The sequence below is a fragment of the Podarcis vaucheri genome (assembly GCF_965113315.1).
Source record: "Podarcis vaucheri genome assembly, chromosome: 14".
NCBI classification, from domain to species: Eukaryota; Metazoa; Chordata; class Lepidosauria; order Squamata; family Lacertidae; genus Podarcis; species Podarcis vaucheri.
The window spans coordinates 41,710,246-41,737,913 of NC_138752.1; the positions used below are offsets into that span (position 1 = coordinate 41,710,246).

The following is a 27,668-nucleotide window of genomic DNA, read 5'->3' on the forward strand; positions in this document are numbered from 1 at the left end:
TTGTCACTACCAATGCTCTTGGCAGTCACATCCAGGCTGAGCATGCATTCGGTGTGCTTGAGATGGGGCTCCATGCAAAGGGAAATCCTGGACCAAGCATTGATATGTGGACATAAGATGTCATAGCTGCCAAGCATGGGGTGGCAAGGTACACAGCTAGTCTGAGCATTCCCGCACCCCCCTCACACTGTGGGGAAGGAAAAGGAATATATTTTCAGTGGCCATTTCTCCCAACACACACATTTTGCGTGTGCCTGTTTTCCCAATGTACATACAGTTCACATTTTTGCAAAGCAGCTTCCTCTAATATAATGCATTTTGGTATGCTATTTTTAGTATTATATGTGCTTTTGTGCGCACTTCACTCTAGTATATGCATTCTTTGTGCACATTACTTGGCTGGAGAACTGCGTTTTAAAATTAAGAAAAAAGCAATTTTGAGAAGAGGATGGTGTTTTGGTTTGCCCCTTTTTAAAAATATGTGGATTTGGTAGGTTTGCTTTTAAATTAAAACGGGATCAAATTTCTTGCCATCTGTGGTTACACAAGGAAGGATGTAAGGCATCTTACATATTCAAAGTTCCTAGAAAAACCTGCATCTTTAATTCAGCTTCTGCATCTTGCCATTTCATCTTCAGTTCAATTTATTCAACTCACTGGCAGCCCGACTTGCTGGTTATCTATGCAGGAGCTGAATAAACGAGATGACTATAATTCAGTGCACCGTAGAGTAGGAGAAGGGCAGGCTTTGGGCTTATGGGCTCTAACCTTTTCCCAAAAATTCCAGGGTCACCTGGAGCCAGGTTCAAATGGCAAAAGTCACATCCACACCACTGTGATGCAGCTTTAAACACCCACAGCTTTCCCCAAAGAATCTTGGAAAGCTTATAGTTTGTTAAGGGTGCTGAGAGCTGTTAGGAAACCCCTATTCCCCTCACACAGCTGCAATTCCCAAAATGCAAGAATTAAAACTGCAAATGCTTGAGTTAATATGAAGTGAAAACTGGGCATTTGAGCTGTGCCAACAGAAAAGCTTCATCAGAGCAGCCTGCAGACCTCTTTCTATGGGACGGGACACTTTCCTGGGTCTGCTTTGGTTAGCAACAAGGAAGCTGAGTTAAAGAGACTCAAAATCTATTCCAGTGGCAGCTGAAGTTCATTGGGACCAGTGGGGCAAAAGGCGGGGAGATCAGCAGTGTGTGGAACCAGAGCTAATAATAATAATAATAATAATAATAATAATAATAATAATAATAATAATAATAATAATTTATTTATACCCCGCCCATCTGGCTGGGTTTCTCCAGCCACTCTGGGCGGCTCCCAACCGAATATTAAAAACACAACACAGCATTAAACATTAAAAACTTCCCTAAACAGGGCCACCTTCAGATGTCTTTTAAAAGTAAGATAGTTGCTTATTTCCTGATGGGAGGGTGTTCCACCGGCCAGGCACCACTACCAAGAAGGCCCTCTGCCTGGTTCCCTGCAACCTCACTTCTCACAGTGAGGGAACCGCCAGAAGGCCCTCGGAGCTAGTTTCTGGGCTGAACGATGGAGGTGGAGATGCTCTTTCAGGTATACTGGGTTGAGGCCGTTTAGGGCTTTACAGGTCAGCACCAACACTTTGAATTGTGCTCAGAAATGTATTGGGAGCCAATGTAGGTCTTTCAGGACCGGTGTTATTTAGTCTTGGCGGCCTCTCCCAGTCACCAGTCTAGCTGCCGCATTCTGGATTAATTGCAATGACAGGCAGAGTCATGTCCTGATTGGTTGGCATTAAGAAGAGAGGCAGGTGGGGGCTGGCTCAGAAAAGACAGAGGTGGATAAGCCAGTTCTCCATTCTCCATCATGGGCCAATCTCCACTCCTGCTGAGAATGATCATCACTGAGCCAAAACACACACAATCAAACCAGTGCACTTCTTTCTCTCGTCTTTATTTGTTTGAATACCTTCTCAAATCCCCATGATCAGGTCAAGATTCTTGTAAACAACTCTACCATCCTTCCAAAATCAATGTTATCTGTGCTTTAAGGAAAACCTACAGCTCTTCCTTTTGCACAGTTCTTTCGTTCTCCTTCTCAGGGTCTTCTTTCTTGGCTTTGGATGAGTCCTGATAAACAATCAAATAAAAAAGTAAGTTATGCAACAAAGACTCTTCATAACAAGTTAGCATTAGAAGAAGCAGCAAACTGGCCAGGCTGGACTTACAACCTGGGGGTGGGCCCATGTCCTTCTGTGAAGGACATGGGCCCCACTGGATTCAAGAAGTCTTACTTCTGAGTAGACATGCTTAGGACTGTGCTATAAGTTCTGAGCCACACATTAGCACAAGAGGTGTGGATCAGGTAATTTCACATTGTGAATCCACAAAGACAGGATTCCTCAGGCATGGGTACATGAATTCATTGTGTGCAAGACAATCCTAAAACCACCTTACCTTAAATGTATACCTTACCTTCTTTCTTGCCTTAATTTGTTCTTCTAAGAATTTAGCAAAAGCATCGAGATTGTGCTCGCCTTTGTATGGGACAACCTTCGAGGAGGAAAAAACAGGGGGGAGAGGTGAATGGAACAGTTAATTTTCTGTTATTTTGTGGACTCATAGGGCAACTTGGTATCCTTTAAGACAGATATTGGGTTGTATACTTGGAGTAGACTCATTGAAGTTAATGCACATTACTAACTTTGGTTTATGAATTTTGCTCAAGGTAGGACTTAGCTGGATACAGCCCATTGTTCCAATGCTTATGAAGGTCCCAATCCATATTGGCATTCTGCTGGCTTTTGAAGACATTTCCCTTGAACTCTCAACCTGAATCTTCTGTTTTAATTAGTGGGATTGTTTTTTATTTCATATCTTGATTCAAAATGTCATCCAAGTGAATCTGAACTTAGACAAAAACCTGCTCTTTGATCTGAAGAACTACCATGAAGAAAACTGCTTACAATATCTTAAGAGGTGTCCAAATGCTTAGAGAACAGACAAAGAGACAAACAACTTTCCAAAATATATGGTAGATTATGGTGGTGGTTGTTGTTATTCAGATTTAAGTTACAGGGTAAATTTTGGTTAAACATTATGATAATTATTTTTGAAGGCAGGAGCCGTTCAATAATGAAACCAATTATTTATTGGGAAGGAGAGGGGCTCTTTTACACTAGTAATATTCAAACAGAATGGACATCTATTTGATGGGGATGCTCTCACTCTGGACTAGAGATGGGAAGGCCTGGGAAAAACCTGGGAAAATTGGGGAAGGACCAGGTTTTCCCCCCAATTCCCCCCCTAAAGCCCCTTTTCCCGGGGAAAAATATTTAAAAAATAGTTTGATATAGTTTGAATATTCCACACACTATTTCCCCCCCAATTTTTCCTGGAAAAAATGGCTTTGGGGAAAAACCTGAAAAAACCTGTAGACCTTTTATGGAGCTTAAATATTGAGGTGGACCTTAACTTTATTTGCTGTTGGTGCTAAGGGGCAAATCTGATTATTTTTTATGTTGATGGTTTCTTGCTTTTGAGGGAAAGGGGGTGGTTACCTGTTTTATTGCAAGCATAATACTTTATCTACACTGTGTTTCACACAATTTGTAAAACTACTCCACACTTAATTTCTTTTCAATTTTTCCAAAATTTCCATTTTTTCCCGGTGGGAAACGTTTTTTTCCTCATGGCTTCAAAATTTCCGGAAATTTTACATCTCTACTCTGGACTGCCTGCATCAAGCAGGAAATTGGACCCAGTGGCATACAAGTCCTGCCCCACCTTCCAAATCTGTGATTTGATTATTTTATTCCAGTGCATGGCCAATTGAGAGAACTAATGGCAACACATCCCAGCTGCCAGCCTTCTCAATTAGTATTCCTAGAGGGTGAAAACACATCAGTCCAGGAGCAATGCAAAACAAGAAAAGGAAATGCATTTATATTCCAAAAAGAACCAAATGCCCCAGGCTTCTGTAAACAGACGCATTTTTACGCCACCTAAATGCTCAGGGCTCCCTCTTTGGTTCATTAGAATCTGGGCATGCACACACAACACCAGAGTACCTTCCTAGGAGATTAAATGAGGACAAATGTCTTTGAATGTAATTTATGTGTGGGGAATAGGGGGAGAGAGGAGGGGAAAAAATGAAAACCTGAGTAATGTCTTAATTATAAAAGAGTGCCATTGAATTGAATTACTTGGCTCCAGAGGTGATGTTCTCACTTCAGTTAGATTATCCATCCAAATGGTGGCGCACACCCATTTGTTTGATGTATTTTTTATTATTTGTGACCTCCTTTGTTGTAAGACTAATTCCATGGTTGTTGGTTTTTTTTTAAAAGCGCAAGAGAATGGTGGGTCTGAAACATAATCGGGAAGAAGGCGCCAGAAGTTTCGGTTGCACCCAAAAACATTTCAAGCATTGCTTGAGATATTAAGTGGCCGTTCAGATGTGAGGGAATGCTGAATTCATTTCCTGAATATAATGCTAGTGCTTCTGTCCTGTTTCCTAATGCTTTTCACATTGCAATACCTGCTGCATTATGGAACCGTAGCTTTTTGACCGATCTGCCAGCTAAATTTAATTCACACCAGTGGGTGTGCTCTGACTAGGGCTGCCAAACTGTGAAAATCCAGACAGAGAAGTTGTTGAAGAAGAAGAAGAGTTTGGATTTGATATCTAAGGAGTCTCAAAGCGGCTAACATTCTCCTTTCCCTTCCTCCCCCACAACAAACACTCTGTGAGGTGAGTGAGGCTGAAAGACTTCAGAGAGAAGTGTGACTGGCCCAAGGTCACCCAGCAGCTGCATGTGGAGGAGCAGAGACACGAACCCGGTTCACCAGATTACGAGTCCACCGCTCTTAACCACTACACCACACTGGCGAGCTTTGACATGGGTTGACATGGATTTTCCCGGACAACAGTATTCCAGATATTTCCAGGAAATTCCAGACATATGGCAACCCTAGCTCTGACACACCCACAAATGTAATTGGAAAGTGTTGCTACTCCCCTATCTTTCTGCAGATGTGTGTGTCTGTTTCTCCATGATTCACGCATGATAACAGCAAGAAATGTAGTTTTCCTTTGCTTTTGAGTCCACAGAATACCCTTGCTTGCTGCTAGAATTGCACCCCCCCTCCTATTTCATCACAAGACATCCATTACCCATAAGTACCCAATGAGGGTGGAAAACATCTCACCTCCGTTTCAGATCCTGCAGGAAAGTACCTGAAGAACGGGTACCGTTCCAGGTTGATTAACAGAATGTCATTTGCCGTGAAGTCTATTTTGGCAATGACAACGTTTTTCTGGCTTTCATACAACTTGCCAAATTCGTCCCATACAGGTAGCAGTTTTTGGCAGTCACGAGACCAGGGTGCATCTGGGATAGAAAACCAAGAATATGCCATTTCAAAATAAATAAATAGTGATGGTCCTGGAACTTATAACACCTTCTAATGGTGTAGTCAGCTAGTGAGTGCTGACAGAACTGTAGCCAAAGTTAGACTAAAGGTAAAGGTAAAGGGACCCCTGACCATTAGGTCCAGTCGTGGCCGACTCTGGGGTTGCGGCGCTCATCTCACTTTATTGGCCGAGGGAGCCGGCGTACAGCTTCCGGATCATGTGGCCAGCATGACTAAGCCGATTCTGGTGAAACCAGAGCAGCTCACGGAAACGCCATTTACCTTCCTGCCAGAGCGGTACCTATTTATCTACTTGCACTTTGACATGCTTTAAAACTGCTAGGTTGGCAGAAGCAGGGACCAAACAATGGGAGCTCACCCCGTCGTGGGGATTTGAACCGCCGACCTTCTGATCGGCAAGTCCTAGGCTCTGGGGTTTAACTCACAGCGCCACCCGCGAAGTTAGACTACTGAGAAACAAAAGAGAGGTATTGGGATGCACTGGCAAGTTTTAAAAAAAAATTTTAAAAAAACTTTCAAAGGGGAATCCTGGGAACTGTAGTTTGCTAAAGGTGCTGGGATTGTAGCTCTGTGAAGTCAGCAGCCTAAACAAATTACAATTCCCAGGATCCTCCATGACTGTTAAAGTGGTCCAAGTGTGCATGAAATGTGCGCTATGGGAGTGAAAACTGTTTCCGCTGCAGGCAAGTTTAAACTAGCAGCATTTGCTTGAACATCACACGCCAACTCCATATCAGCTCAGTGTGCCACTCTGCTGCTGTCTTCAATCAAATCAAGCAATTCTTTCCCTGTGAGAGCTCATCCACCAGAGTCTCCTCTTCAGAAGCGCAAGTGATACTCACAGAACAGGACAAACACGTGGTTCTTCTTATTAAATACAACCCGGTCAAAGTTGCTCCCAACCAGTACTTTCACCGGCTTCTTATCCCAGCCTTCTTGGATTTCCTCGCTGGATTTATGTGGCTAATAAGGGGGAAAGAGATAAGGATGGATGTCAACAGGGGCTCATCTTTGAAGCTGTGCTGGGTGGTTAAGTGGCTCTCTTTGCTAAAAGTCCTTCGTGAGGCTTATCTGGCTGGCCACATGTTCCCTTTCACTTTAATTACCAGCTGTCTGTTTTGTCCCATAGCAGGAGAGCAGAACTACTCACTACAGTAGAGCAATTTGTCAAAATCTCAGGGACATAGGATGATACTTTATACCGAGTCAAGCCATGGGTCCATCTATAGCAGCGGTTTCTCAACCTGTGGTTCCCCAGATGTTGTTGGACTACAACTCCCATCATCCCTGAGGTCTGGCCTTGCTAACTAGGGGTGATGGGAGTTGTAGTTCAACAACATCTGGGGACCCACAGGTTGAGAAAGGCTGACCTATAGTATTTCAGGCAGAGGACATTCCCAGACTTACTGGGAGATACCGAGGACTCGCCCTGAGACCATCTGTGTACAAAATAGATGCTCTATCACTCCATGGCCCTTGGTGAAATTCTGAGTCGACCTTTGCTCCATCTAGTCCAGTATTGTCTACCCTGACCAGCAGCAGCTCACCAGGGTTTCAGGCAGAGTTCTCTCCAAGCTCTCCCTGGAAATGGTAGGGATTGAATCTGGGGATTGAACCTCTGCATACAAGACTAATATTCAGCTACTGAGCTATGTCCCTTCCTTGTTGTAAGGCACCTTCCCCAACCATGTACGGAATAGGGAGTGGATTTCCTTCTACTCTGTTCCCTCAACATCTTCTGATTCAATATGTCTGGCATCCCACTCATCTTAAACAAAAATGCACTATACAATGCAGTCACAGCAAAGAACAAAGCATCAAAATCATGGTGTCAATTTACATGGTTTTAAAATATTGGTTTTAAAACAAAGTAAAGACATCACCTTGCCAACAAAGGTCCGTATAGTAAAAGCTATGGTTTTCCCAGTAGTGATGTATGGAAGTGAGAACTGGACCATAAAGAAGGCTGATCACCAAAGAATTGATGCTTTTGAATTATGGTGCTGGAGGAGACTCTTGAGAGTCCCATGGACTGCAAGAAGATCAAACCTATCCATTCTGAAGGAAATCAGCCCTGAGTGCTCACTGAAAGGATAGATCGTGAAGCTGAGGCTCCAATACTTTGGCCACCTCATGAGAAGAAGAAGATGGAGGGCACAAGGAGAAGGGGACGACAGAGGATGAGATGGTTGGACAGTGTCCTTGAAGCTACCAGCATGAGTTTGACCAAACTGCGGGAGGCAGTGGAAGACAGGAGTGCCTGGCGTGCTCTGGTCCAGGGGGTCACAAAGAGTCGGACACGACTAAACGACTAAACAGCAGCAACAACAACAAAACATTGGCAGGCCATACAGGTTCTTCATAGAAAGGTTTGTGAGGCTGGTGGAAGAACTTTACTTTCTTTCCCTCTTACATATGAAAAAAAGGGAAACAAGGTTTCATCAAAGGTGTTTTTTTTATAACCCCATCTGCAATTCTTCTGAGCCCAGTTAGTCGTTCTGAACTAGCAATATCCCAAATATTATTGAACCATGTCTCCACCTGGGATTCCACCTGGCATTCCATGCATCTCGAACTCTGGCTGAGGATTTATATAGTTCCTTATCAAGATTTATATACCACTTCATCAAAATATATAGGCAGTTCACATAACGTGGCATGCAATATTGATTAAAAAGAGCAGAAGCAAGACAGACCTTAAAAACAGCAGACATAATAAAATGACCAAGACAGAGATAAACTCAGCAGATATTAAAGACAAATGTACATATTAAAAGTACGTGTCTGGAAAAGGCTTGTTACGTGGCAAGGTCCTGACTCCCTCCCCCCCCCCCAGGTTGAATAAAGACACTTGACGGCAGTATTTTAGGTTAATGGGCTAAAAAAGGCCACAACTTTATTGGTTACATATTGTGAGCGGTATTGGCTTAGGCATTGGACCTAACCATATCTGACTCCTGCCCACCTGCAGGGAGTCCGGGAAGGGTTAACCACCAACAGGGGGAGTCCTGCGGATGCACATCAACTAGGAGCTCCCCCAGGGTCACCAATAGGGGTAGTGCCTTAGGCCCTAGCCTCTCCAGGCTTCGGACAGGGCAACACCTCCAGAATCCTTTAACGGAATACCCTTCAATGTGCGGGGGAGGTGATGGCGCTACCTCCCCTCCCCTCTTCTCCAGCAATATTCCAATGCCTAACCACCAAACCTTACAAAGTTGTGATGATTTGCTATGAGGTAGGAGAAAACCAAGTAGCTGGTGCCAATTTGCCAAGTCGAAAAGTCTTACCAGGCTCCTCAGCAGCGACCAACCAAAGTCCATAGCAAGGTCAAAAGAGATGACAAAATCTAAAGGGTGGGAGGGTGGGAAAACCGGAGCAGCTGGAAGCGCGAAAAGGGAAGAGCTTCCTACTGCGTCCTGCTTAAATCAAGCAGGCCACACCCCCAGACAAATCAGATTGGTCGTCTGGGCAGTGACACAAATGGGAATCTCCCCAATCACGCAGGGCTGACCACACCCCTGCGCACATGAAGGGGTCGTGAGTGCCCGCAACCCCACCTCCTCCTTAAGGCGGAAGTGGCTTTGAAACCTACCAACCAACCAGCAACAGCATTTTTTAAAAAGAAGTAAGGCAACTCTGAAGGAAACTGCAAAGAAAAAATACCAGACTATAGCTAAAAGACAGCAGGGTTTAGTGCAATGGTGGGGAACTGTTTTGGCTCCACAAACCAAATCCTTATCAGGATCAGCCTCGTGGGCCAAATTTGACATGGCACTATTATTGCTGGTGGGTGAATGCCTGGGAACTACAGCACAAAGGGCATTGCTAGCCCTACACTCAGTGCTGTAGGGAGCGCTGATCATAGGGTTGGCGAAGCATTTTCTCCCCAGGTGGGTGATAGAGAAAAAAGACTGCATTTTACAGGCTCCCTTTGGCTGCCAACCAAAGAACCCACCGATCATCAGCTGCCATCAGCATTACAATTTCTAGAGTGGTTTAACTTAAACTATACATGCACATTAATAAAACACAGCAAAAAAAGCAATTGATGCACTTGTGAGGCTCAATAGGAGCCAGACCAATGAAACCAATTGTTTGCCATGGTATACCAAATCAAAAGCGTGACCCTGATTGCTTCCATCCCAAAAGCTCACCTTTGCTTTTCCTTCTAAGTAGTTGCGGCAGAAGTGTCGTATATTCTCCGGGGTCACTTCATCTGCAGGCATCTTGTACTTGACATTACTTGTCAAGTTCAGGATTTGAACGGAAGGGACTTCTACCTCTGTTACCCGGAAGTACTCAATCACACGGCCATTTCTGGTTTCATCAGTATCCACAAATATGAACATGATCTGAAGAATGAAAGAAGCAAGAGATATTTCTACCCCCCTTACATCCCAGAACAGTTTCCCACCTTGGGCCCCCAGACGTTGTTCTGATTATAACTCCCATCATCCCTGACCATTAGCTATGCTGCCTGGGGACAGTGGGGCTTGTAATCCAACAGCATTTGGAGCCTCAAAATGGCTGTCCTAAACGGTGCCTGAAGACTGATTTTTATTTTGCTTTGCTTTGCTTTGCTTTCCTGTGAACTACTCTGTGATCCTCAAGTGAAAGGCAGTATAGAAATTCAAATAACAATAACAACAATTTATTTATTTATTTATTTCGTTTAAAAAATATACTATTTGATTGTAGAAAAAACTTTATGGGTGCTTTTTGTTGTATATTTCATTGATATATTTGTATGAAAGTGCAAGTTATAAATATGTAAATAAATGAATAAAATATCTACCACAGGGAACCAAGCAAAGGGCCTTCTCATTAGTGGCACCCGCCCTGTGGAACACCCTCCTGTCAGATGTCAAACCTTTAAACAACTATATGACTGGGGCTATTTCTCATATTGCACGGCTGCTGGCCCCCAGTCCATCACTTACTGACTGCCTTTGGAACTGCATTTGAACCTAGGCTTGCGAGACGATCCCAGGAAAGCAAACATCTACAATGTTCTCAGCACTCTGACATCCAATATTTGCAATCCAGGAGAACTCCAGAAAGCGACATTATACTAACCTTCCCTCTGAATTCCGAGGCAGCAGATGTATAATTGTCATAAGCTGAGCCAAACGTGTGAGCGCTCTTGGCCATGAAGAGAACGATGTGATTTTCAACGGGCACGTCAAAAATCTTCACAGATGTCTGGAAAACAAAACATCAGAGCTCTCTCACAGAAGCCTGGCAACAAAGGTCACAATCCAGAAAGAGACTGAGGGTTGTAGTCAGCTAAGCCCTACTTAGAGTAGACCTGATGAAATGAATGAACCTGACTTCTTTACTGCCCCGTTCAGAGACGACAAGTCTGTGGGACCATTTCAAAGTTTCTTGTTGGAGATATTCTAGTACAGTGGTACCTCGGGTTACGTATGCTTCAGGTTACATACGCTTCAAGTTACAGACTCCGCTAACCCAGAAATATTACCTCAGGTTAAGAAATTTGCTTCAGGATGAGAACAGAAATTGTGCTCCGGCGGCGTGGCAGCAGCAGGAGGCCCCATTAGCTAAAGTGGTGCTTTAGGTTAAGAACAGTTTCAGGTTAAGAACGGACCTCCAGAATGAATTAAGTTCTTAACCCGAGGTACCACTGTATTGAGCTGAGCAGAGAAGTCTGGGCTATTAGAGCAAATGGGGCACGGACCCACTCATCTCAGTGTACCCTCAGTCATAGAGAATGGCCCCGGATCATCCAGGGAGCCTAACGATCGAGTGGAGACCCAAACTAGGGTCTCCCCAGTCCTAATCGGAGACTCCAATCACTCAGGCAGCACCAAACTCACCTCAAGATTATACTCTATGACTAAATCCATGGTGAATGTTTTTATTAATCCAGCAAGGTCCACTTTGTTCAGTTTGCCTTCTTCAGACGCTTCATTATGAATGGGCTTTCCCTGGAGCAGAAGAAATATTCGATTTAACAATAAAGCGGGCCACATTCCCTGTTAACATTCACATGGGGAGGGCAAATCGGTGGATTCAGTTCCTGCCTTGTGCCTTTCGAGAAATGATGTTTGAAAAATGGCTGCCCTCCTGTGGCACAATGAGTCAGTGTGTCTGGCTGCTAACCAGAAGGTTGGTGGTTCGAGCCCACCCAAGGATGGCTGGGGGTAGAATTCCTGCATTGCAGGGGGCTGGACTAGATGACCCTTGGGATCCCTTCCAACTCTACAATTCTTTGATAAAGCAGCTTTCTCTAACCATCTGCTGTGTGTGCAGAAGGTCCCAGTTTTAATCCTCGGCCTCTCCAGCTGGGGCTTGGAATATCCCATGTCTGAAGCCCTAGGGTGTCCTGGACTACAACTTCCATCAAACACAGTCATCTCATTTTTTTAAAGAGCCGCAACGTTTTTCCATCAGTCAAAGCATAATGGCTGTGTTTAATCACATGACAGATAGCAGTGGCTGTTTCCACTAATTTGAAAAAGTTGCAGTGCTCTCATTTTATCCAGTTATTTAGTTGAAGCATTTCACTCCAGCAAAGAAAAAGGCTCTGTGAGTAGATCACAAAATATCACCCCAGGCTTCAAATATAAAAGACATAGCACAAAAGGAAAGGAAATTGGGAGTTTGAAGGAAAACAACAAGTCCAGACACTAAGACCATAATGGAGTTCTTGTAACAAGCAGCTGGAAGGAATAAGAAGAAGAAGAGTTTGGATTTGATATCCCGCTTTATCACTACCCTAAGGAGTCTCAAAGCGGCTAACAATCTCCTTTCCCTTCCTCCCCCACAATAAACACTTTGTGAGGTGAGTGGGGCTGAGAGACTTCAAAGAAGTGTGACTAGCCCAAGGTCACCCAGCAGCTGCATGTGGAGGAGCGAGGAAGTGAACCCGGTTCACCAGATTATGAGTCCACTGCTCTTAATCACTACACCACATTGTTCAAGGAGAGGAGAGCCAAAAGCTGCTGGCCTGTCCCTGTTCCCTTACAGCTTTTTATACATATAATGTATTTCTGCACTGTTTCTGCTACATAGGGATCCCACTGGAGAATGAGTTTAACATTAGTATATAAGATACACGTGTTAATAATACCTTTTGGAACACAACCACCATGTCTTCTCTGATGCCAAAGTCAGCAAAAACTTCTTCGCTGGCTGTTACGCCAAACGGAAGTTCAGGGACATCTCTTGCAGAATCATAGAAAACCTCCACAGCTCCACCTTGAAGGCTCTGTATATGGGGGGGGGGGAAACATTAGAGAAGCCCTGCTGGGTCAGTCCAGTGGCCTATCTACTACAGCATCCTGTTCCCACATTGGCCAACCAGGTGTGTGTAGGAAACCCACAAGAGCCCTCCGTCCAGCAACTGGTATTCAGAAGCATTTCTGCCTTTGACTGTGGAGTATCGCCATCACGGTTCATAGCCACTGATAGCCCCTAAAGGGAAGTTCTTTTCCTGCACGTAACTGTTGCATTATGGGGAAGCATTGCTTCTTTTCTCTTGTATTCTGGGAACTCTTGCCTATAAGCTTTTCCCTGCTTCTGCACACACTGCACAACTTGTTCCAAAGACCAAGACATTCCCTCATTGCTAAGTTCAAGGAAAAACACTATGACCTGTACTTAATGCACAGCTGACCACATCTACGGAATTCACTTATTATATTCTTTCATGTTATGATCAATCATTAGTAATTGTTTTAGTCATGTTATATCAATCTTTAGTTGTATTTTAATTAGGAGGTTTCATGCCTGTCTAGTTCTAGCTTCGTTTCCCAGCCTTTAATCTATCGGTGATTAATGTTCACATGTAATTCCCGCCTTGTACTTATGTTAACCAATCAGCAACAAGTTTCTTTGTGTTTGTATCAACCAATCAGCCACAAGCACACCTGTGGCAATGTTTGCAATATTCAATAAAAGAGAGTTCCCGGGGCTCGCCCCGGCAGACGCCTCTCGATGACACCTGCTACTCGTCTGTCGTGGTTTCATTCCAACAAGCCCCATCTTTCATGAATTTGTCTAAACCTCCCTTAAAATCATCTAAGAGTTGCACATCAACAACAGGACTCGACAGGCAACTCAGGGATGAATTTGCACGCAGGCTCAGTCAGCTGCAGTTTAGGACCTCAGATATTATGTGTTTGTTTGTTTTGCTAAATTTCATGGTACTCCAGGTAGGGTCTGACCAAGGTACTGTTACTTCCCTTGGTCTGAACACTACACCTCTGTAAATGCAGCTTGGAATTGTGTTAGCTCTTTTTGCTGCTGCATCACATTAATTCCCATCCACAATAGTTTACCTTAAAAAAGCCAATCACCACCAAATCATCAGAGTCTATGAAGGTTTTGGCCTGGTCTGTGCTATTAAGAAGTACAGTACTGAGTCCTATTTGTCTCCTGACCCATGTAATGAAGGCAGAAGCTTCTCTAACTCCTGTTAAAAAGAGAAGAAAAGAAGAAGAAGAATCAACAGGTTTATCAGCAGGAACAATACAATTACCAGAATCTTTAAACAATCAATCCCTCTTTCCCACAGGACACTAGTAAATGTAGTTCTGTGAGGCGAATAGTGGATCTCCTTATAATCCTCAGCACCCTTCACAAACTACAATTCCCAGGATTCTTTGGGGCAGTCATGGCTGTTTAAAGTGGCATGTGAGTGCTTTAAATGTGTGGTCCAGATGGGGCCCGATGCCCCACATCTCCCGACTTGCCCTTTCACACATCCAAACAGAGCACTTTAAGAGAGTTTAACTGAGGAGTGGGGAACCTCAGACCAGGATTCTGAATGCGGCCCTAAAGATCGCTCTATCTGAACCTCAGCATTGTCCCACCTCTCACAAGGGTGCGAAACAGGACCTGAGTGTTTTTGCCTGGCTGGAATATGTCACTGAACTGTAATAGTGCCTGTTGGTTGCCTGGATGGAAGATAGGGAGAGAGGGGTGTAGAAATGAGTCTAAATGTAAATATTCACATTCACTGCTCCGCCCACTTTTAACTCTGACTCCTCCCACCACTGGCATGGCATGTGTCCCACAGAAGAATGCCCAGAAGGAAACGTGATCCTTGGGCTGAAATAGGTTCCCCATTCCTGGCTTAACTAATGCACAATTGTGCCTTTCCTGTGTAATTGGATGTGCTGCCAATTAGCTGCCTAATCACCAGCTTTCGCGTCTGTTCAGGTTTGTTCAGGTCAAGCCACTCTCCTTTTTATTATTATTATTACTTAAAGAAAACCCTGAAAAGAGCACGTCCTGATGTGATTTACATGGCAAATCTGGAAAACACCGTTAAGCCCAACCCTGCACAAAATATCGACTAGCAATTTAATCCAGAATGATTTCGGGATCATTCCACAGCTTATTGAGCAGTCTGCCTAATTGAATTAGGTGTCAGAAGCAAAACCTGTATGTTTTTCCGCTAAACAAAAGGGGAAATAAAAAGGTGCTGAGAAGCGGTACATGAGCTGTTCAGTGTTGAAGCTGAGCTTTCCCCAGTGGGAAGGGATCCAAAGTTTTAACTCCTGAAAATCCATCTGCTTAAGTTGAAAGCGGTTGTGGCATTTACCTCCTAGGTGGGTCATTAGGAAAGGGTTAAATGAGTGAGAATGTGATTGGCCAGTGGGAATGCAAGGGGGGAGTAAAAGTTAGAGTGGGAGGTTTTGAAAGGCAGTTGAGGTTTCAGAGTGGAAGAGGGAAGGGTTAGGTGTGGGTTGGTAGAGTTGTATTTTGAGAGGAATTGTTAGGTGGAGTCAGATAGATAGCTGGGGATAATCAGTTTGAAGTTGTTAGGAACTAAGATTAAGAAACTGTCAAGAAAAACTAACTGAAACCATAAGCTTGTTCCTGCACTTAAAAATAAACTTGATTATTTGTTTATGTTAACAACTGTCTGGACTCCGTGTGTCCCTGTAAGAAATGGGGTGGTGGCAGCGGAAAAAGCAATCGCAGTGGTGGCACAGGGTCAATAGACCGTCAAACGTCCGGGGGCCCTGTGTGATCTACAGCGGTTTTTAAAGATTTGACCAAATGAGACCCTGCAACAAAATGTTGCGGTATGGAGATTGCAGCCACTCTGTTTCATTCCCCCCTCTCCTCATTCCAACACTAACAACCTCCGAAGGGCCAGGAATTCCCCATCTCTGGAGTATGCTGGCATCTGGTGATGCTGGCAGACGACATGTTCAGAGTGTGCTTTTTGTGAGCAAAGATTTATGTCCCTGCTATGAAAAGTGAGCATTTTCATCCCATTTCATAGACACACACAACCCAACCGTTCCCAATGCAGTGGGCATATTTTGTGGGGGGTGAAGTGTTTTGTGAAACTGTCTCCCTCCCACCCCTTTCCACCCAGCCCTAAATGCCCCTGTCCTTATTCAACACTCTTGCATGTGCTCAAATTTATTAAGTTCTGAAACGATTCCGTTGTATGCTTGAGAGCTGGGCACAAGCGCCCCCTTGTGAGCAAACAGGCATATTTGCAGCTGCGTATGGGTTTACCTTTGCAATCAACGGGGTTTTTCCTGTCACCGTCTACAAAAAACTTCAGGGTCGGGTATTCCAAGATGCCGAATTCCTTTTTTAAGTCTTTCTGATCGGTCACATCCACTTTGCCAAATCGGATATCCACAGATTCCTTCTTCAACTGTTCTGCAGCTTTGGCAAACTCTGCAGCCAAGCTCTGAGAAGGTCCAGATAACGGGATGTCTGGGAAAAACCAAGACAAAGAAAAGCAGTTGCTTCTCCACATTGGCTAGGATGCCCCTTACACAGAAGAACATAAGAACAACGGCTTGTCTAGTCCAGCTTCCTGTTCTCACAACAGCCAACCACATGCCCGTAGGAAGCCCATAATCAGCATCACCACCAGGCCAGATTTAGGTTTGATGAGGCCCTAAGCTACTGAAGGTAATGGGGCCCTTTATATGCCCAACTGTCCTTTGTCAACAACAAATTGTCTCTGTTTTTTGTGTTGAATATATGCTATTTGGTAATTTATGGACCTAATAGGTATCTAAAGCCATTTGCACATAACAAAATATGTATTTTATCAAAGTAATTGTTGAACTGAAATACAATTAAGAAGAAGCATATTAAAAATGAGCAAACCAGTGATATTTTAGGGAGCAGGCTAGTAGGCGGGGCCCATTACTTACCTCATAGGAGCCTACACAACACAAAACACTGTTGCTGTATGTAGGTTTTATTTTGTTTGTTTTTTATCTTATATTTTGGAAATGTACACCCAGATTTTTTTTCCTCTAAATTTTTGGGGGCCCCCAAGAGTGTGGGGCCCTAAGCTATAGCTTGTTTCGATTATACGTAAATCCTGCACTGATCACCACAGAAGAGAATGGGTTTGTGTACAAGTTGCATGTGCTAATGTATATTTATAGATGCAAATTTAGAAAGAACTATGCAAATGTAAACAAAGTACAGTACATCTTCATAGTGGGGAAAACTGTGACCAGGTGTAGAGTGTGTTTTTCCTATTTCTTTAATTCATTTACTTAGCAAGATTTATATACCGCTTAATCAAATAATAATAATCTCTAAGCAGTTTATATATTATATTGTGAACTGCCTTGAGCTCTACAGATGTAGGGCTGTGTACAAATTTCAACGATAATAAATGCATTAATAAAACAATGCAAAATATTCATTGACGATAGTAATAAAGCTTTAAAAGCAGTAGATGTATTAAACGTATCACAGATAACATCAACATTAAAAAAATGTACACAATAAAATCAGGTGTCTGGGTAGGTTTGCCTTGAAAAAGTTTTTAGTGGCTATCGAAAACAGTGCAACGAAGGCTCTGCCTAATATCAGCAGGCAGGGAGTTCCAGAGGAAAGGAGCTGCAGAACTAAAAGACTGATCTCCCACAAATACAACACAAACATTACATGGCATGTAGCTAAGGATTACATGCAGTAGCTAAGGATGGGAAACTTCTGTGATGCAACAAGACTTCAATTACTATGTACTGTAGCAGGGATGTTCCAATGAAATTGATTGTTGGGAGATTCAGGACAGACAAAAGGAAATGCTTTTTCATAGGAAGTTAACCTATGGAAATCCCTCCCACAAGGAGTAGGGATGGCCACTAATCTGGATGGCTTTGAAGAGGATTAGGCAAATTCGCGGGCAACAAAGCTATAAGATCCAGAATTGCTTACTTGTATCAGGTTATCCAACTGTTACAAAATGAATGAAAGCAACACAAAGCAACATCCACAGAGGTTTAGCTCAGGCCCAAATAAAGTGCAACGTAAAACGAGCTTTAAAATTCCAAATTTTCCCTGGCACATCACAGCATGCCCTTTTGGCGAGGAAAGGTTTGGCTAGCAGTAGTCACAATGGCAAGATTACCTCCAGTTCAAGAGCCAGAGTGATTCTGTTACCCTACAAAGGGGGTCTGGAAATGACACTGGTCCTCTTTAGCCAAATAAAGACAGCAGCGTCATGGAAAGAGTTCAGATTTATTGCAGACTAGAATCATAGAATCATAGAATCATAGAGTTGGAATAGACCACAAGGGCCATCGAGTCCAACCCCCTGCCAAGCAGGAAACACCATCAGAGCACTCCTGACATATGGTTGTCAAGCCTCTGTTTAAAGACCTCCAAAGTAGGAGACTCCACCACACTCCTTGGCAGCAAATTCCACTGTCGAACAGCTCTTACTGTCAGGAAGTTCTTCCTAATGTTTAGCTGGAATCTTCTTTCTTGTAGTTTGGATCCATTGCTCCGTGTCCGCTTCTCTGGAGCAGCAGAAAACAACCTTTCTCCCTCCTCTATATGACATCCTTTTATATATTTGAACATGGCTATCATATCACCCCTTAACCTCCTCTTCTCCAGGCTAAACATGCCCAGCTCCCTTAGCCGTTCCTCATAAGGCATCGTTTCCAGGCCTTTGACCATTTTGGTTGCCCTCCTCTGGACACGTTCCAATAAGACTACAATAAGAATAAATGATCTAGAGGAATTCTCCAAATTCTGGACGCCGGATACAAAATTCAAGGCACTTTTAAAACATTCTCTTTACATGATTAGCCCATGAGCGATCCCTTTCAGCAATATGATTGGATAACAGACCCCTAAAATTAATTTCATTGGTCAGAGCAGCTTGCTCCTAATTACTATGGCAATAGGTATCTTTAATTTAGTCTTAGAGTTGGAAAAGACCCAAGGGGCATCTAGTCCAACCCCATGCAATGCAGAAATCTCAGCTGAAGCATCCACAACAGATGGCCATCTGCTTAAAAACCTTCACAGAAGGAGAGTCCACAGCTTCCCGAGGGAGACTGTTCCTCTGTCTAACAGCTCTTACTGTCAAAGTTTTACTAATCAAAGCTTATAAATTCAGTATTCTTCTGTCCCATACAAAATGTTGCTTTTCTGCTATCTCTTACATGAAAACTTGTCTGGATCAGGAAAATTTATTGTTGTCCTGGCTTTGAAGTTGAAGGCCAGTTTCATTCTGCTATGCAGAGCTGATAAGAGAGGCCCTGACTGTTAGCGAAAACACAAAAATGCATCTTCTATTTGCAGGTTGGGGGGGGGTTTACAAGGAGAAAATGCTTAAACTTTCAATTCTGTGATTCTGACTCAACAGTGTGAAAACATAAAGGGGCCTCAATCCTTAATTGACTCAGTTGACAGAGATGATCTGATTGATACTGGACATCTCTGGCTTTGGGATTTAACGAACGTTACATCAAGTGTGTAAAACAAATGCATTAAAAGTCTCTGTTTAGCTAGGTATCTGCTTTTTGTTAAAACTAAGTAGCAAGCTGTCAGAGCTTCAAGGCAGCACTGAATTCCTTGCAAAATAAGCAGGCAGGGGAGAGATGGCTTTCTTTCCAACACATTTCCAGTACAGGGCAGTGGCGAAGATATGTTGTGGTTGTGACGGTGAGAATGTGTTCATGCACGTAGCAGGCCGTGGCCAGTTGTGTATCAGAAACATGTTCTGTGACAGAGGATGTAACTGCATAGGGGTTACATCCCTATGTGGATTCTGACATACAGTGGACGCTCAGGTTGCGAACGTGATCCGTGCGTGATGCACGTTCCAAACCCACAGCGTTCGCAACCCGCGTCTGCGCATGCACGGGTTGCGATTTGGCGCTTCTGCGCATGCGCAAAGTGTGATTTAGCGCTTCTACGCATGCATGACCGCTGAAACCCAGAAGTAACCTGTTTCGGCACTTCCAGGTTTTGGCGGTCTATAACCCGAAAAAACGCAACCTGAAGTGGCTGTAGCCCAAGGTGTGACTGTACTTCCTGGCCCACAACACCCACCTGGGTCCCAGGTGAGGACACCCAGGCATCAACTCTGTATTCCAGTTCTCGGGTTGATGAGCAGGAGAGAGCGAATGCTGGACTCAGATGCAGAGGAGTTCTGTTAACCACAGAGCCCCTCCTCTCCTTTCTCTTTAAACCGACCTTGAGAGGAGACAGCCATTAAAATAGAAGACCCCTTCCAACCAAGCCCCTCTAGATTTTACTGGCCTCCAGTCCCCATTAGCCCAGCCAGCATGACCAATGGTCACAGCATCCTCTGCAACAGCGGGGGAGAAGGCTGAGGTAGCATAGAAAGTTATGGCTCATTACAGCCATCTGAATGCAGAAATAAATAACTTTCCTGTATTTATTCCTCAAGACACCGTATTATGTAACTGTCCCATCCAAAACCAGCATGGGACAGTCACTTTCATTAGACTTTTGATAAATGGCTAGAAGGTTTTAATCTGTTCATCTTAACTTGCCAATCAGTTGCAAATCCCCAAAACATTTATTTTCATCATAATTACCAGGAGACCTCCATTAATCATCCTCTAGCCTGCCACAGCCATCAGCCGCCTTGAAATAATACCCAGCAGCCTCCTTGAAACATTAATTATTTCATCTAATGTCTTCTATGGCATTCGATAGAGAAGAGAACTCAAACAGAAGACTTTTGATCCTTGCCTGTTAGGCTTTTATGTAACCACATTTGGGAATGGGGATATTCAAGAATAATGCATCTTAGGGTAATTTGTGAGTGGAGTCCCAACCAGGGCAGCCCAATCTATTTTGTCCACTCTATTTTGCTACTTAGGGCGAATGGCAACATGCAGAAGCTGGCATGAATAGCAGTTGGCTCCCACTTTGACACAGTCAGTGTGATGTAGCATTTAGAGCAGAGTTTCCCAAATTGGGGTCTCCAGTTGTTTTTGGACTACAACTCCCATCATTCCTAGCTAGCAGGACCAGGGGTCAGGGATGATGGAAACTGTAGTCCAAAAACAGCTGGAGACCCAAGTTTGGGAAATCCTCGGGTGCTCCCATAACTGCTCAGGTGATGAGTCAAGTTCACAATCAGACTTTGGTGAAGGCGGGAAAGGGGTTGTACTTATGGCTGGAAGAAATGAATGGCCAAGGCGTTCCCATCGATGGCAACATGATGTGAGAAAAAGCTCTTGACCTGTACGCGCTGTTCAAACCTCTTATCAAAGAGGGGAGGCCTTGTGATGAGAAGGAGTTCAAAGCCAGCCAAGGTTGGCTCAACAGCTTCAACCTGAAAAACGGGCACAGCCCTGGCGAGGCTGTGCCCACCAATAAACAATCGGCGAAACCCTATTCCAAACAGTTAAATAAACTGATAGAAGAAAAGGGATATCTCCCTGAACAAGTTTTCAGCGCTGTCAAGATGGGGCTCTTCTGGAAGAAAATGCCCAGCCGCACATACATTTCGAAAGCAGAAAGACAGGTGGCCCAAGACCATGTGATGTTGTTGTTTTGTTGCAACGTGGCCGGGCATTTAACAAAGCCCGGCTTGCTCTGTGGGTCTGCAGATCCTCATGCCCTAAAAGGCAAGGGCAAACACCTCCTGCCTGTGTTCTGGTAATCGAGCAAAAAGGCTTGGGTGATGGCAGCAATATTCCTGGATTGGTTCCACCGATGCTTCGTTCCAGAGGTCAAGCAGTACCTCAAAGAGAAAGGAATCGACTTTAAGGTGTTGCTGATTGTTGATGATGCCTCCGGCCACCCCGAGGGAGTCCGGTTTGCTCATAACAACGTTGAAGTTGTCTTGGTGCCCCATAGTGCCACCTCCGTCATCCAGCCTCTCCACCAAGGCGTAGCTCGCTGCCTCAAGGCCAAGTACATGAGTCTTATGTTCTTGCGGGTCTGCAATGCTATGGACGCTGATCCCAGCCTCAACGCGGCTGAGCGTTGGAAATCTTTCAACGTCGCTGACTGCATAAAGGAATGCGGCTTTAAGTATAGTGTGTTGAACCTATGGTCAGAGAGACCCAGGTTCAGATCACCCACTCAGCCATGAGACTCACTGGGTGGCCTTGGGCCAGTCACTAATCTCTCAACCTAAGCTACCTCACAGGGTCGTTGTGAGGATAACACCAGGGGGAGAACCATGTTATGCTGCTCTGAGAGCCCTGCAGGTAGGGTTGGATCAAAATATAATAATACAGTGGTGCCTCGCAAGACGAAAAGAATCCATTCTGTGATTCTCTTCGTCTAGCGGTTTTTTCGTCTTGTGAAGCAAGCCCATTGACGGATTAGCAGATTAGCGCTATTAGCGCTATTACCGGCTTTTAGTGGCTTATCTGCTGATCGGATCAGCTGATAAGCGGCTTAGCGGCTTAGAAAAAGGAGGGGAAGGGGAAAAAACCAGCAGGAACTCGCAAGACATTGTCGTCTTGCGAAGCAAGCCCATAGGAAATTCGTTTTGCGAAGCACCTCCCAAACAGAAAACTCTTTCGTCTAGCGAGTTTTCCGTCTTGCGAGGCATTCGTCTTGCGGGGCACCACTGTAATAATAATAATAATAATAATAATAATAATAATAATAATTCCTAAGCATATAATTCAGCAGGGTAAAGTGGTGCATCATTAGAAAACAATATGGATGGGGAACTTTTTCAGCCTGAGGGCCAGATTTCCTCATTCCGGGGGCCACATACCTGTGGCGGTGGCCATGGGAAAAATCAGTGTAGTCAGACATGCACAACTTTCCAACCTCTATCCAGGCAAGCAAGAGGTTTTTTCACCATTTGAGGACACATACCAGCCTAGCAAAATCACTAGATCAGGGCACATAGCCAAGCCAGTGAAGGGCGTGGCCTCTGGGGCATGGCCTGGGCAGAGTCTTAAGGGCCTGATAGAGAGAGGGCTTCATTCAGACCCTCGGCCTGAGGTTCCCTGCCCTGTCACATGATGAAAGCTTATCTTGCTGCACCCTGAGCTCCTTGAGGAATAAATAAACTAATGATAATAATAAACTAATAATAATAATAGCAGCTGTTGCTGCTGCTGCTTTGGGGGTCACCACTGCAGAGGGGAAGCAGTTTATAAGCAGTGGAGGCTGACCTATTCAAGCAAATTTTGCATGGCCCCATCAATCTCAGACTGCCTTTGGCCAACCCCCACATTCCATTCTTCTTACTTGGCATTGCCTCTGCTTCCACTCACTGCTGGTCTCCCAGTCATCTGCCTTACCAGTCTCGACAGGCAGCAGCCACCACTAACGATAAGTACAGAAAGGAAGGAATGGGGTACCCCTCACTACACACAGCAGATGTGAGCATTGAGGGCACTGCTCCAAGCCAAGGCTGGACTTTGTCCCACCCCTGCTGCACAGATTGTATGACAGTCGGGCCAGGCAATTCAGGCTACAGCTGCGAGCAAGCTTTCACTTTTGCCTGAAAACAACAACCCAGGCACGGGACACAGAAAAGGATCTGCAGAGGGGAACCAGGGACACAGCAGTCATAGCGAGAGGCTCAGTCAAGACATCCACCCACCCCGCAACTCCTGAAGACTGGTGAGTACTAAAAAGGCTTAAATATTTTAGAGGAGGAGTTGGGGCACTCTGTTTTTGCCTGCCCTGTGAACAAATGGCCGTATCGAACTCTAGTCCTACTGAGGGTAGAAATTAATGGACATGATCAGTGCTTCTTCTTTCGAAGAAAAGGTGCCGGCATTCTCCATGAAGTTGTGATGTAAGTCCCACGCTTTTAACATTTGGTGGGAGGGAAAGTTGCCAGTACTGTGTACCCAGGAAAAAAAAGCACTGGAACTTAGGGACATTGATTCTAATGGGTTTACTCTGAGTAGAACTTTGCTAGATACAAGCCAAAGTTGTGTGTGTGTGTGCCTGACAACCAGCCCTCACTCTCAAATTACAAAAAAAATAAAATGCAGACAGCTGTGGGCACTGTGCAATATGCTATTTTGGGGGTTTGCTCAGTGCCCATCAGTGCTTCCGTTATAGGGAAAGGGTCACAGCACAGGGGTAGGTAGGGAGCTTGCAGAAAGTCCCTAGATGCACCCCTGGAAGTGGATGGAATGGGGAGAGTCCTTCCCCAACCCATTCTAGATAACAAACTTTTGATCCTCCAGAATTTCCTAATTCTAATGAACATACTTTTCTTTGTCGGAAGAAAAAATATGCATCCCCCCCCCCACTGTTACATAAGAAGGTCAAAGAGTAAGCTGCATGAATAAGCCTCTTCCAAGAAATTCAGTGACTCACACACAATAACACATTTTACATTCAAAATGTGTGTGTCCCTCCCTCCACCGCATAGAAAACACACAATACCATATTCACCTCTTATATCTTTGTTTATTTTTTGTAAGAAAGGCATGTATGACTAGCCTCCAGGGAGAGGGGAGAAATTCAGTTCTGTTCAAATTGTAACATGAACATATCACTTTCCAAAGCAATCTGCAAACCAAAACACAATTATCCTTTAAAATTCGCACTTCGTGTTTTTCGATGCTGTTTTCCGAGCCAAGCAATGTGCATAGAAATGCATATATTCATGAAAACAACATATTAAAATGCATTATATCAGTGGAAATTACTTGCATTCTTTTTACTTCAGGAAAAACTGCATTCAGAACTCTGTATATTAGAGAGAAAATGTTCTGAAATGCATCCATGGAGACTTAAAATAATAATAATCACAAACCTAGAAAAATGGAGAACTGGAAAAAAGGGAAACAGAAAAAACAGAAAACAGAATTGACAAATTCACCTGCTGCCCCAAAGTCCCATTTTCAAAACTTCAAACAGAATTCTTCTGTATATACAGAAGAATACATATACAGAATACATATACATAAGAATACATATACATATACATATACATATACAGAATTCTTCTGTATATGTTTTAGCAAAACATATATCCACAAAATCGTTCTGTGCTAATAATGGATGTTCATTATTTGCATTGATTTTTCAGTTTGCTAAAAAGTTAATAAGTGACTACAACTATTGCTAGATCAAAGCCAAAATCAACCTTGGCATATTTTTATACTAATGGACTAAACTGAAAAGTCAACAGCAGGAACACACCATGAGCTGGTATACATTATGCAGCAAGAAAATAAGGGCACGGCGCCTTGACTTGCTTTCACAGTACCTAGATTCTCTTATAATATGCTTCTTCTTTTCTTGAAGCAGATCATTGGCTTCAGTTTCTATATTAGGAGTGGGGGAGATTTAGAAGTCCTAAATTTGGCTTGGCGAGTGGACTAGTTGGCCTTTAGATACCCCAGCTCAAAGAGCACATGGAAAGGGTGGAATAAATAAGAGTTGGGGAGACCTTTTCACCCCAAGGGAAGCATTCCTTTCTGGACAACATAGGAAGTAATTCTTGTTGATTCAGTTGGACTTATTTTGCTTCTGAGCAGACATTGTAAGGATTGCACAGTTAGTTTAAGGTGCCACGAGGCAAATACATTGATTTCTGTTTCCCTTGTTTTCTCATTTTTCCATTCTTAAGTTTGCTTCACATTTCCACATCAGTGTGTGTGTGATATTTATGAAAATTCACTACCATTTTAGTGCTAATTTCTCCTTACACACAATTTTGCCTAATATCTACATTTTTGTAGAGTGACTTCCCCTAATATCACACATTTTTGCATGTTGTTAGCATGAATGTAAGCATCTTTAGGTACGCTTTGTGCTAATATATGCTTTTGTATATATGAGTTGCCTGACGAACTGTGCCACAAAATTCAGAGAAGTGCAAATTTCGCAGGATGGCTGTGTTTCGGTTCTTGTACTCCCCTCCCCCCCCCCCGAAAGTACAAATTAGGCAGATTCACCTTTAAATGAGAACTGAATAAAATTTTCCCTACATCCCTGGCACTGTTAGACGTTCAGGTTTAAAGTGCCCATTTTGTGAAGATTAGCTCATCAGCCAGTGTTGCCTAGTGGTTAGACTGAGGTTCAAACCCCCGCTCATCCATGAAACTCACTGAATGACCTTGGGCCAGTCACAGTCTATCAGCCTAGCCTACCTCACAGGGGTGTTGTGAGGCTAAAATGGAGAGGAACAGAACCACGTATGGCACCTTGAGCTCCTTGGAGGAAAGAGGAAATAGAAATGTAGTGATGATAGATAGATAGATAGATAGATAGATAGATAGATAGATAGATGATAGATAGATAGATAGATAGATAGATAGATAGATAGATGATAGATAGATAGATAGATAGATGATTGATAGATAGATCGATAGATCGATAGATAGATAGATAGAGATGATAGATAGATAGATAGATAGATAGATAGATAGATAGATAGATAGATAGAGTGGTACCTCTGGTTACGTACTTAATTCGTTCTGGAGGTCCGTTCTTAACCTGAAACTGTTCTTAACCTGAAGCACCACTTTAGCTAATGGGGCCTCCCACTGCTGCCTCACTGCTGCCACGAGATTTCTGTTCTCACCCTGAAGCAAAGTTCTTAACCCAAGGTATTATTTCTCGGTTAGCAGAGTCTGTAACCTGAAGCGTATGTAACCTGAAGCGTATGTAACCCGAGGTACCACTGTAGATAGTAATATCTCTTTTGGAAGAAGAAGTACTTACAGAACTCCACCAGCAGGTACTGTGTTCCATTCAGAGCCCTGTCAAAGTTGCTCTTTTTCAGCACCAGAACATTGTCCTCCTCCTTGATTTGGGACAGTCTGGCTTTCTTTGGTTTCTTCTCTGATGGGCCAATGCCACCTTCTGCAGTAGAAAGAGGAAGGCATGCTAAACCAGTCAGGACAAGCAGCCACAGAGCTCTCATTCTGGCCTTCCAGGATGTTGCAGACACCACGGAAGAGGAGAAAGGGGACCTAGCCTGGGTCTGCTCTGGTTAAAAATGTCCATGGCCTTATCAGCAGGCCACGTGGCTTAATTCCCACACAATTAGAGATAGGGGACAGGGCTCGCTGCGAAGAGAATAGAGTCTGCTCCCTCTTTGAATTGTTAAAGCTGCTAACACTTTAGGAACCTAGGGTCAGGGGCGTAGGAAGGGGGTGGTATGCCCCGGGTGTCACTACTGAGGGGGGTGACAAAATGCCTGGTGGCACTCACCATGGGGCTTGCAGCACGCCTGAGCCACGCGTCTTTCCTGGGAGTGACATGGTGGCTTGGGTGCCAGGCAGACTCCTCGCTGCCCCAAATGGTCCACCAGCCCCCCCAGCTGTCAGGTGGATGAGTGGGAGGAGGCAGGCAGACTCCTCAGGGGCCTTGCGGAGTGTCCTGCCCTGGCTGGCCCCACCCCACTGGTGGCTGGCCCCGCCCCTGGGCGCAGGGCACGCACACCGCCACAGGCGCCTGATTGGCTTGCTCCGCCGCTGCCTGGGATGCTCCGCTTATACCAAGTCATAGCACTGGTCCATCTTACTTATTAGCTCAACGAGTTTAAAGTCTGCTTCAGTAGCATAAAACCAACCATGTGGTGCACAGGGTGAAAGGAAAATAAAGCGCAGAAATACTCTGAGAATAATAGATCAAATTAGAATCATAGAATCATAGAATCATAGAATCATAGAGTTGGAAGAGACCACAAGGGCCATCGAGTCCAACCCCCTGCCAAGCAGGAAACACCATCAGAGCACTCCTGACATATGGTTGTCAAGCCTCTGCTTAAAGACCTCCAAAGTAGGAGACTCCACCACACTCCTTGGCAGCAAATTCCACTGCCGAACAGCTCTTACTGTCAGGAAGTTCTTCCTAATGTTTAGGTGGAATCTTCTTTCTTGTAGTTTGGATCCATTGCTCCGTGTCCGCTTCTCCGGAGCAGCAGAAAACAACCTTTCTCCCTCCTCCATGTGACATCCTTTTATATATTTGAACATGGCTATCATATCACCCCTTAACCTCCTCTTCTCCAGGCTAAACATGCCCAGCTCCCTTAGCCGTTCCTCATAAGGCATCGTTTCC

General features: G+C 44.2%; 2 protein-coding genes across 5 annotated transcripts in view; one reads left to right on the forward strand and one right to left on the reverse strand.

The window, feature by feature from the left end:
- Window positions 1-1,922: 1,922 nt before the first annotated feature.
- PDILT (protein disulfide isomerase like, testis expressed) lies at window positions 1,923-26,583 on the reverse strand. The gene is made up of 11 exons (XM_082200111.1): window positions 26,325-26,583; window positions 15,924-16,130; window positions 13,724-13,857; window positions 12,514-12,651; window positions 11,258-11,368; window positions 10,497-10,622; window positions 9,575-9,772; window positions 6,263-6,383; window positions 5,196-5,377; window positions 2,460-2,537; window positions 1,923-2,114 (listed from the first exon to the last, which is right to left on the reverse strand). Exons 1-11 carry the CDS (start codon window positions 26,524-26,526, stop codon window positions 2,043-2,045), a joined length of 1,569 nt encoding a protein of 522 aa, XP_082056237.1. The 5' UTR covers window positions 26,527-26,583; the 3' UTR covers window positions 1,923-2,042.
- The window catches only part of ACSM5 (acyl-CoA synthetase medium chain family member 5), a 35,556-nt gene continuing 30,798 nt past the window's right edge, over window positions 22,911-27,668 (forward strand). For 2 of the 4 annotated variants that reach the window (XM_082200106.1, XM_082200108.1), the window contains exon 1: window positions 22,911-23,255. The gene's annotated coding sequence lies outside the window, so the exon portion shown is untranslated. Of the gene's footprint in view, window positions 23,256-23,284; window positions 23,434-27,668 lie in introns of those variants that run through there. The other 2 variants (XM_082200109.1, XM_082200107.1) reach the window with 2 other exon arrangements.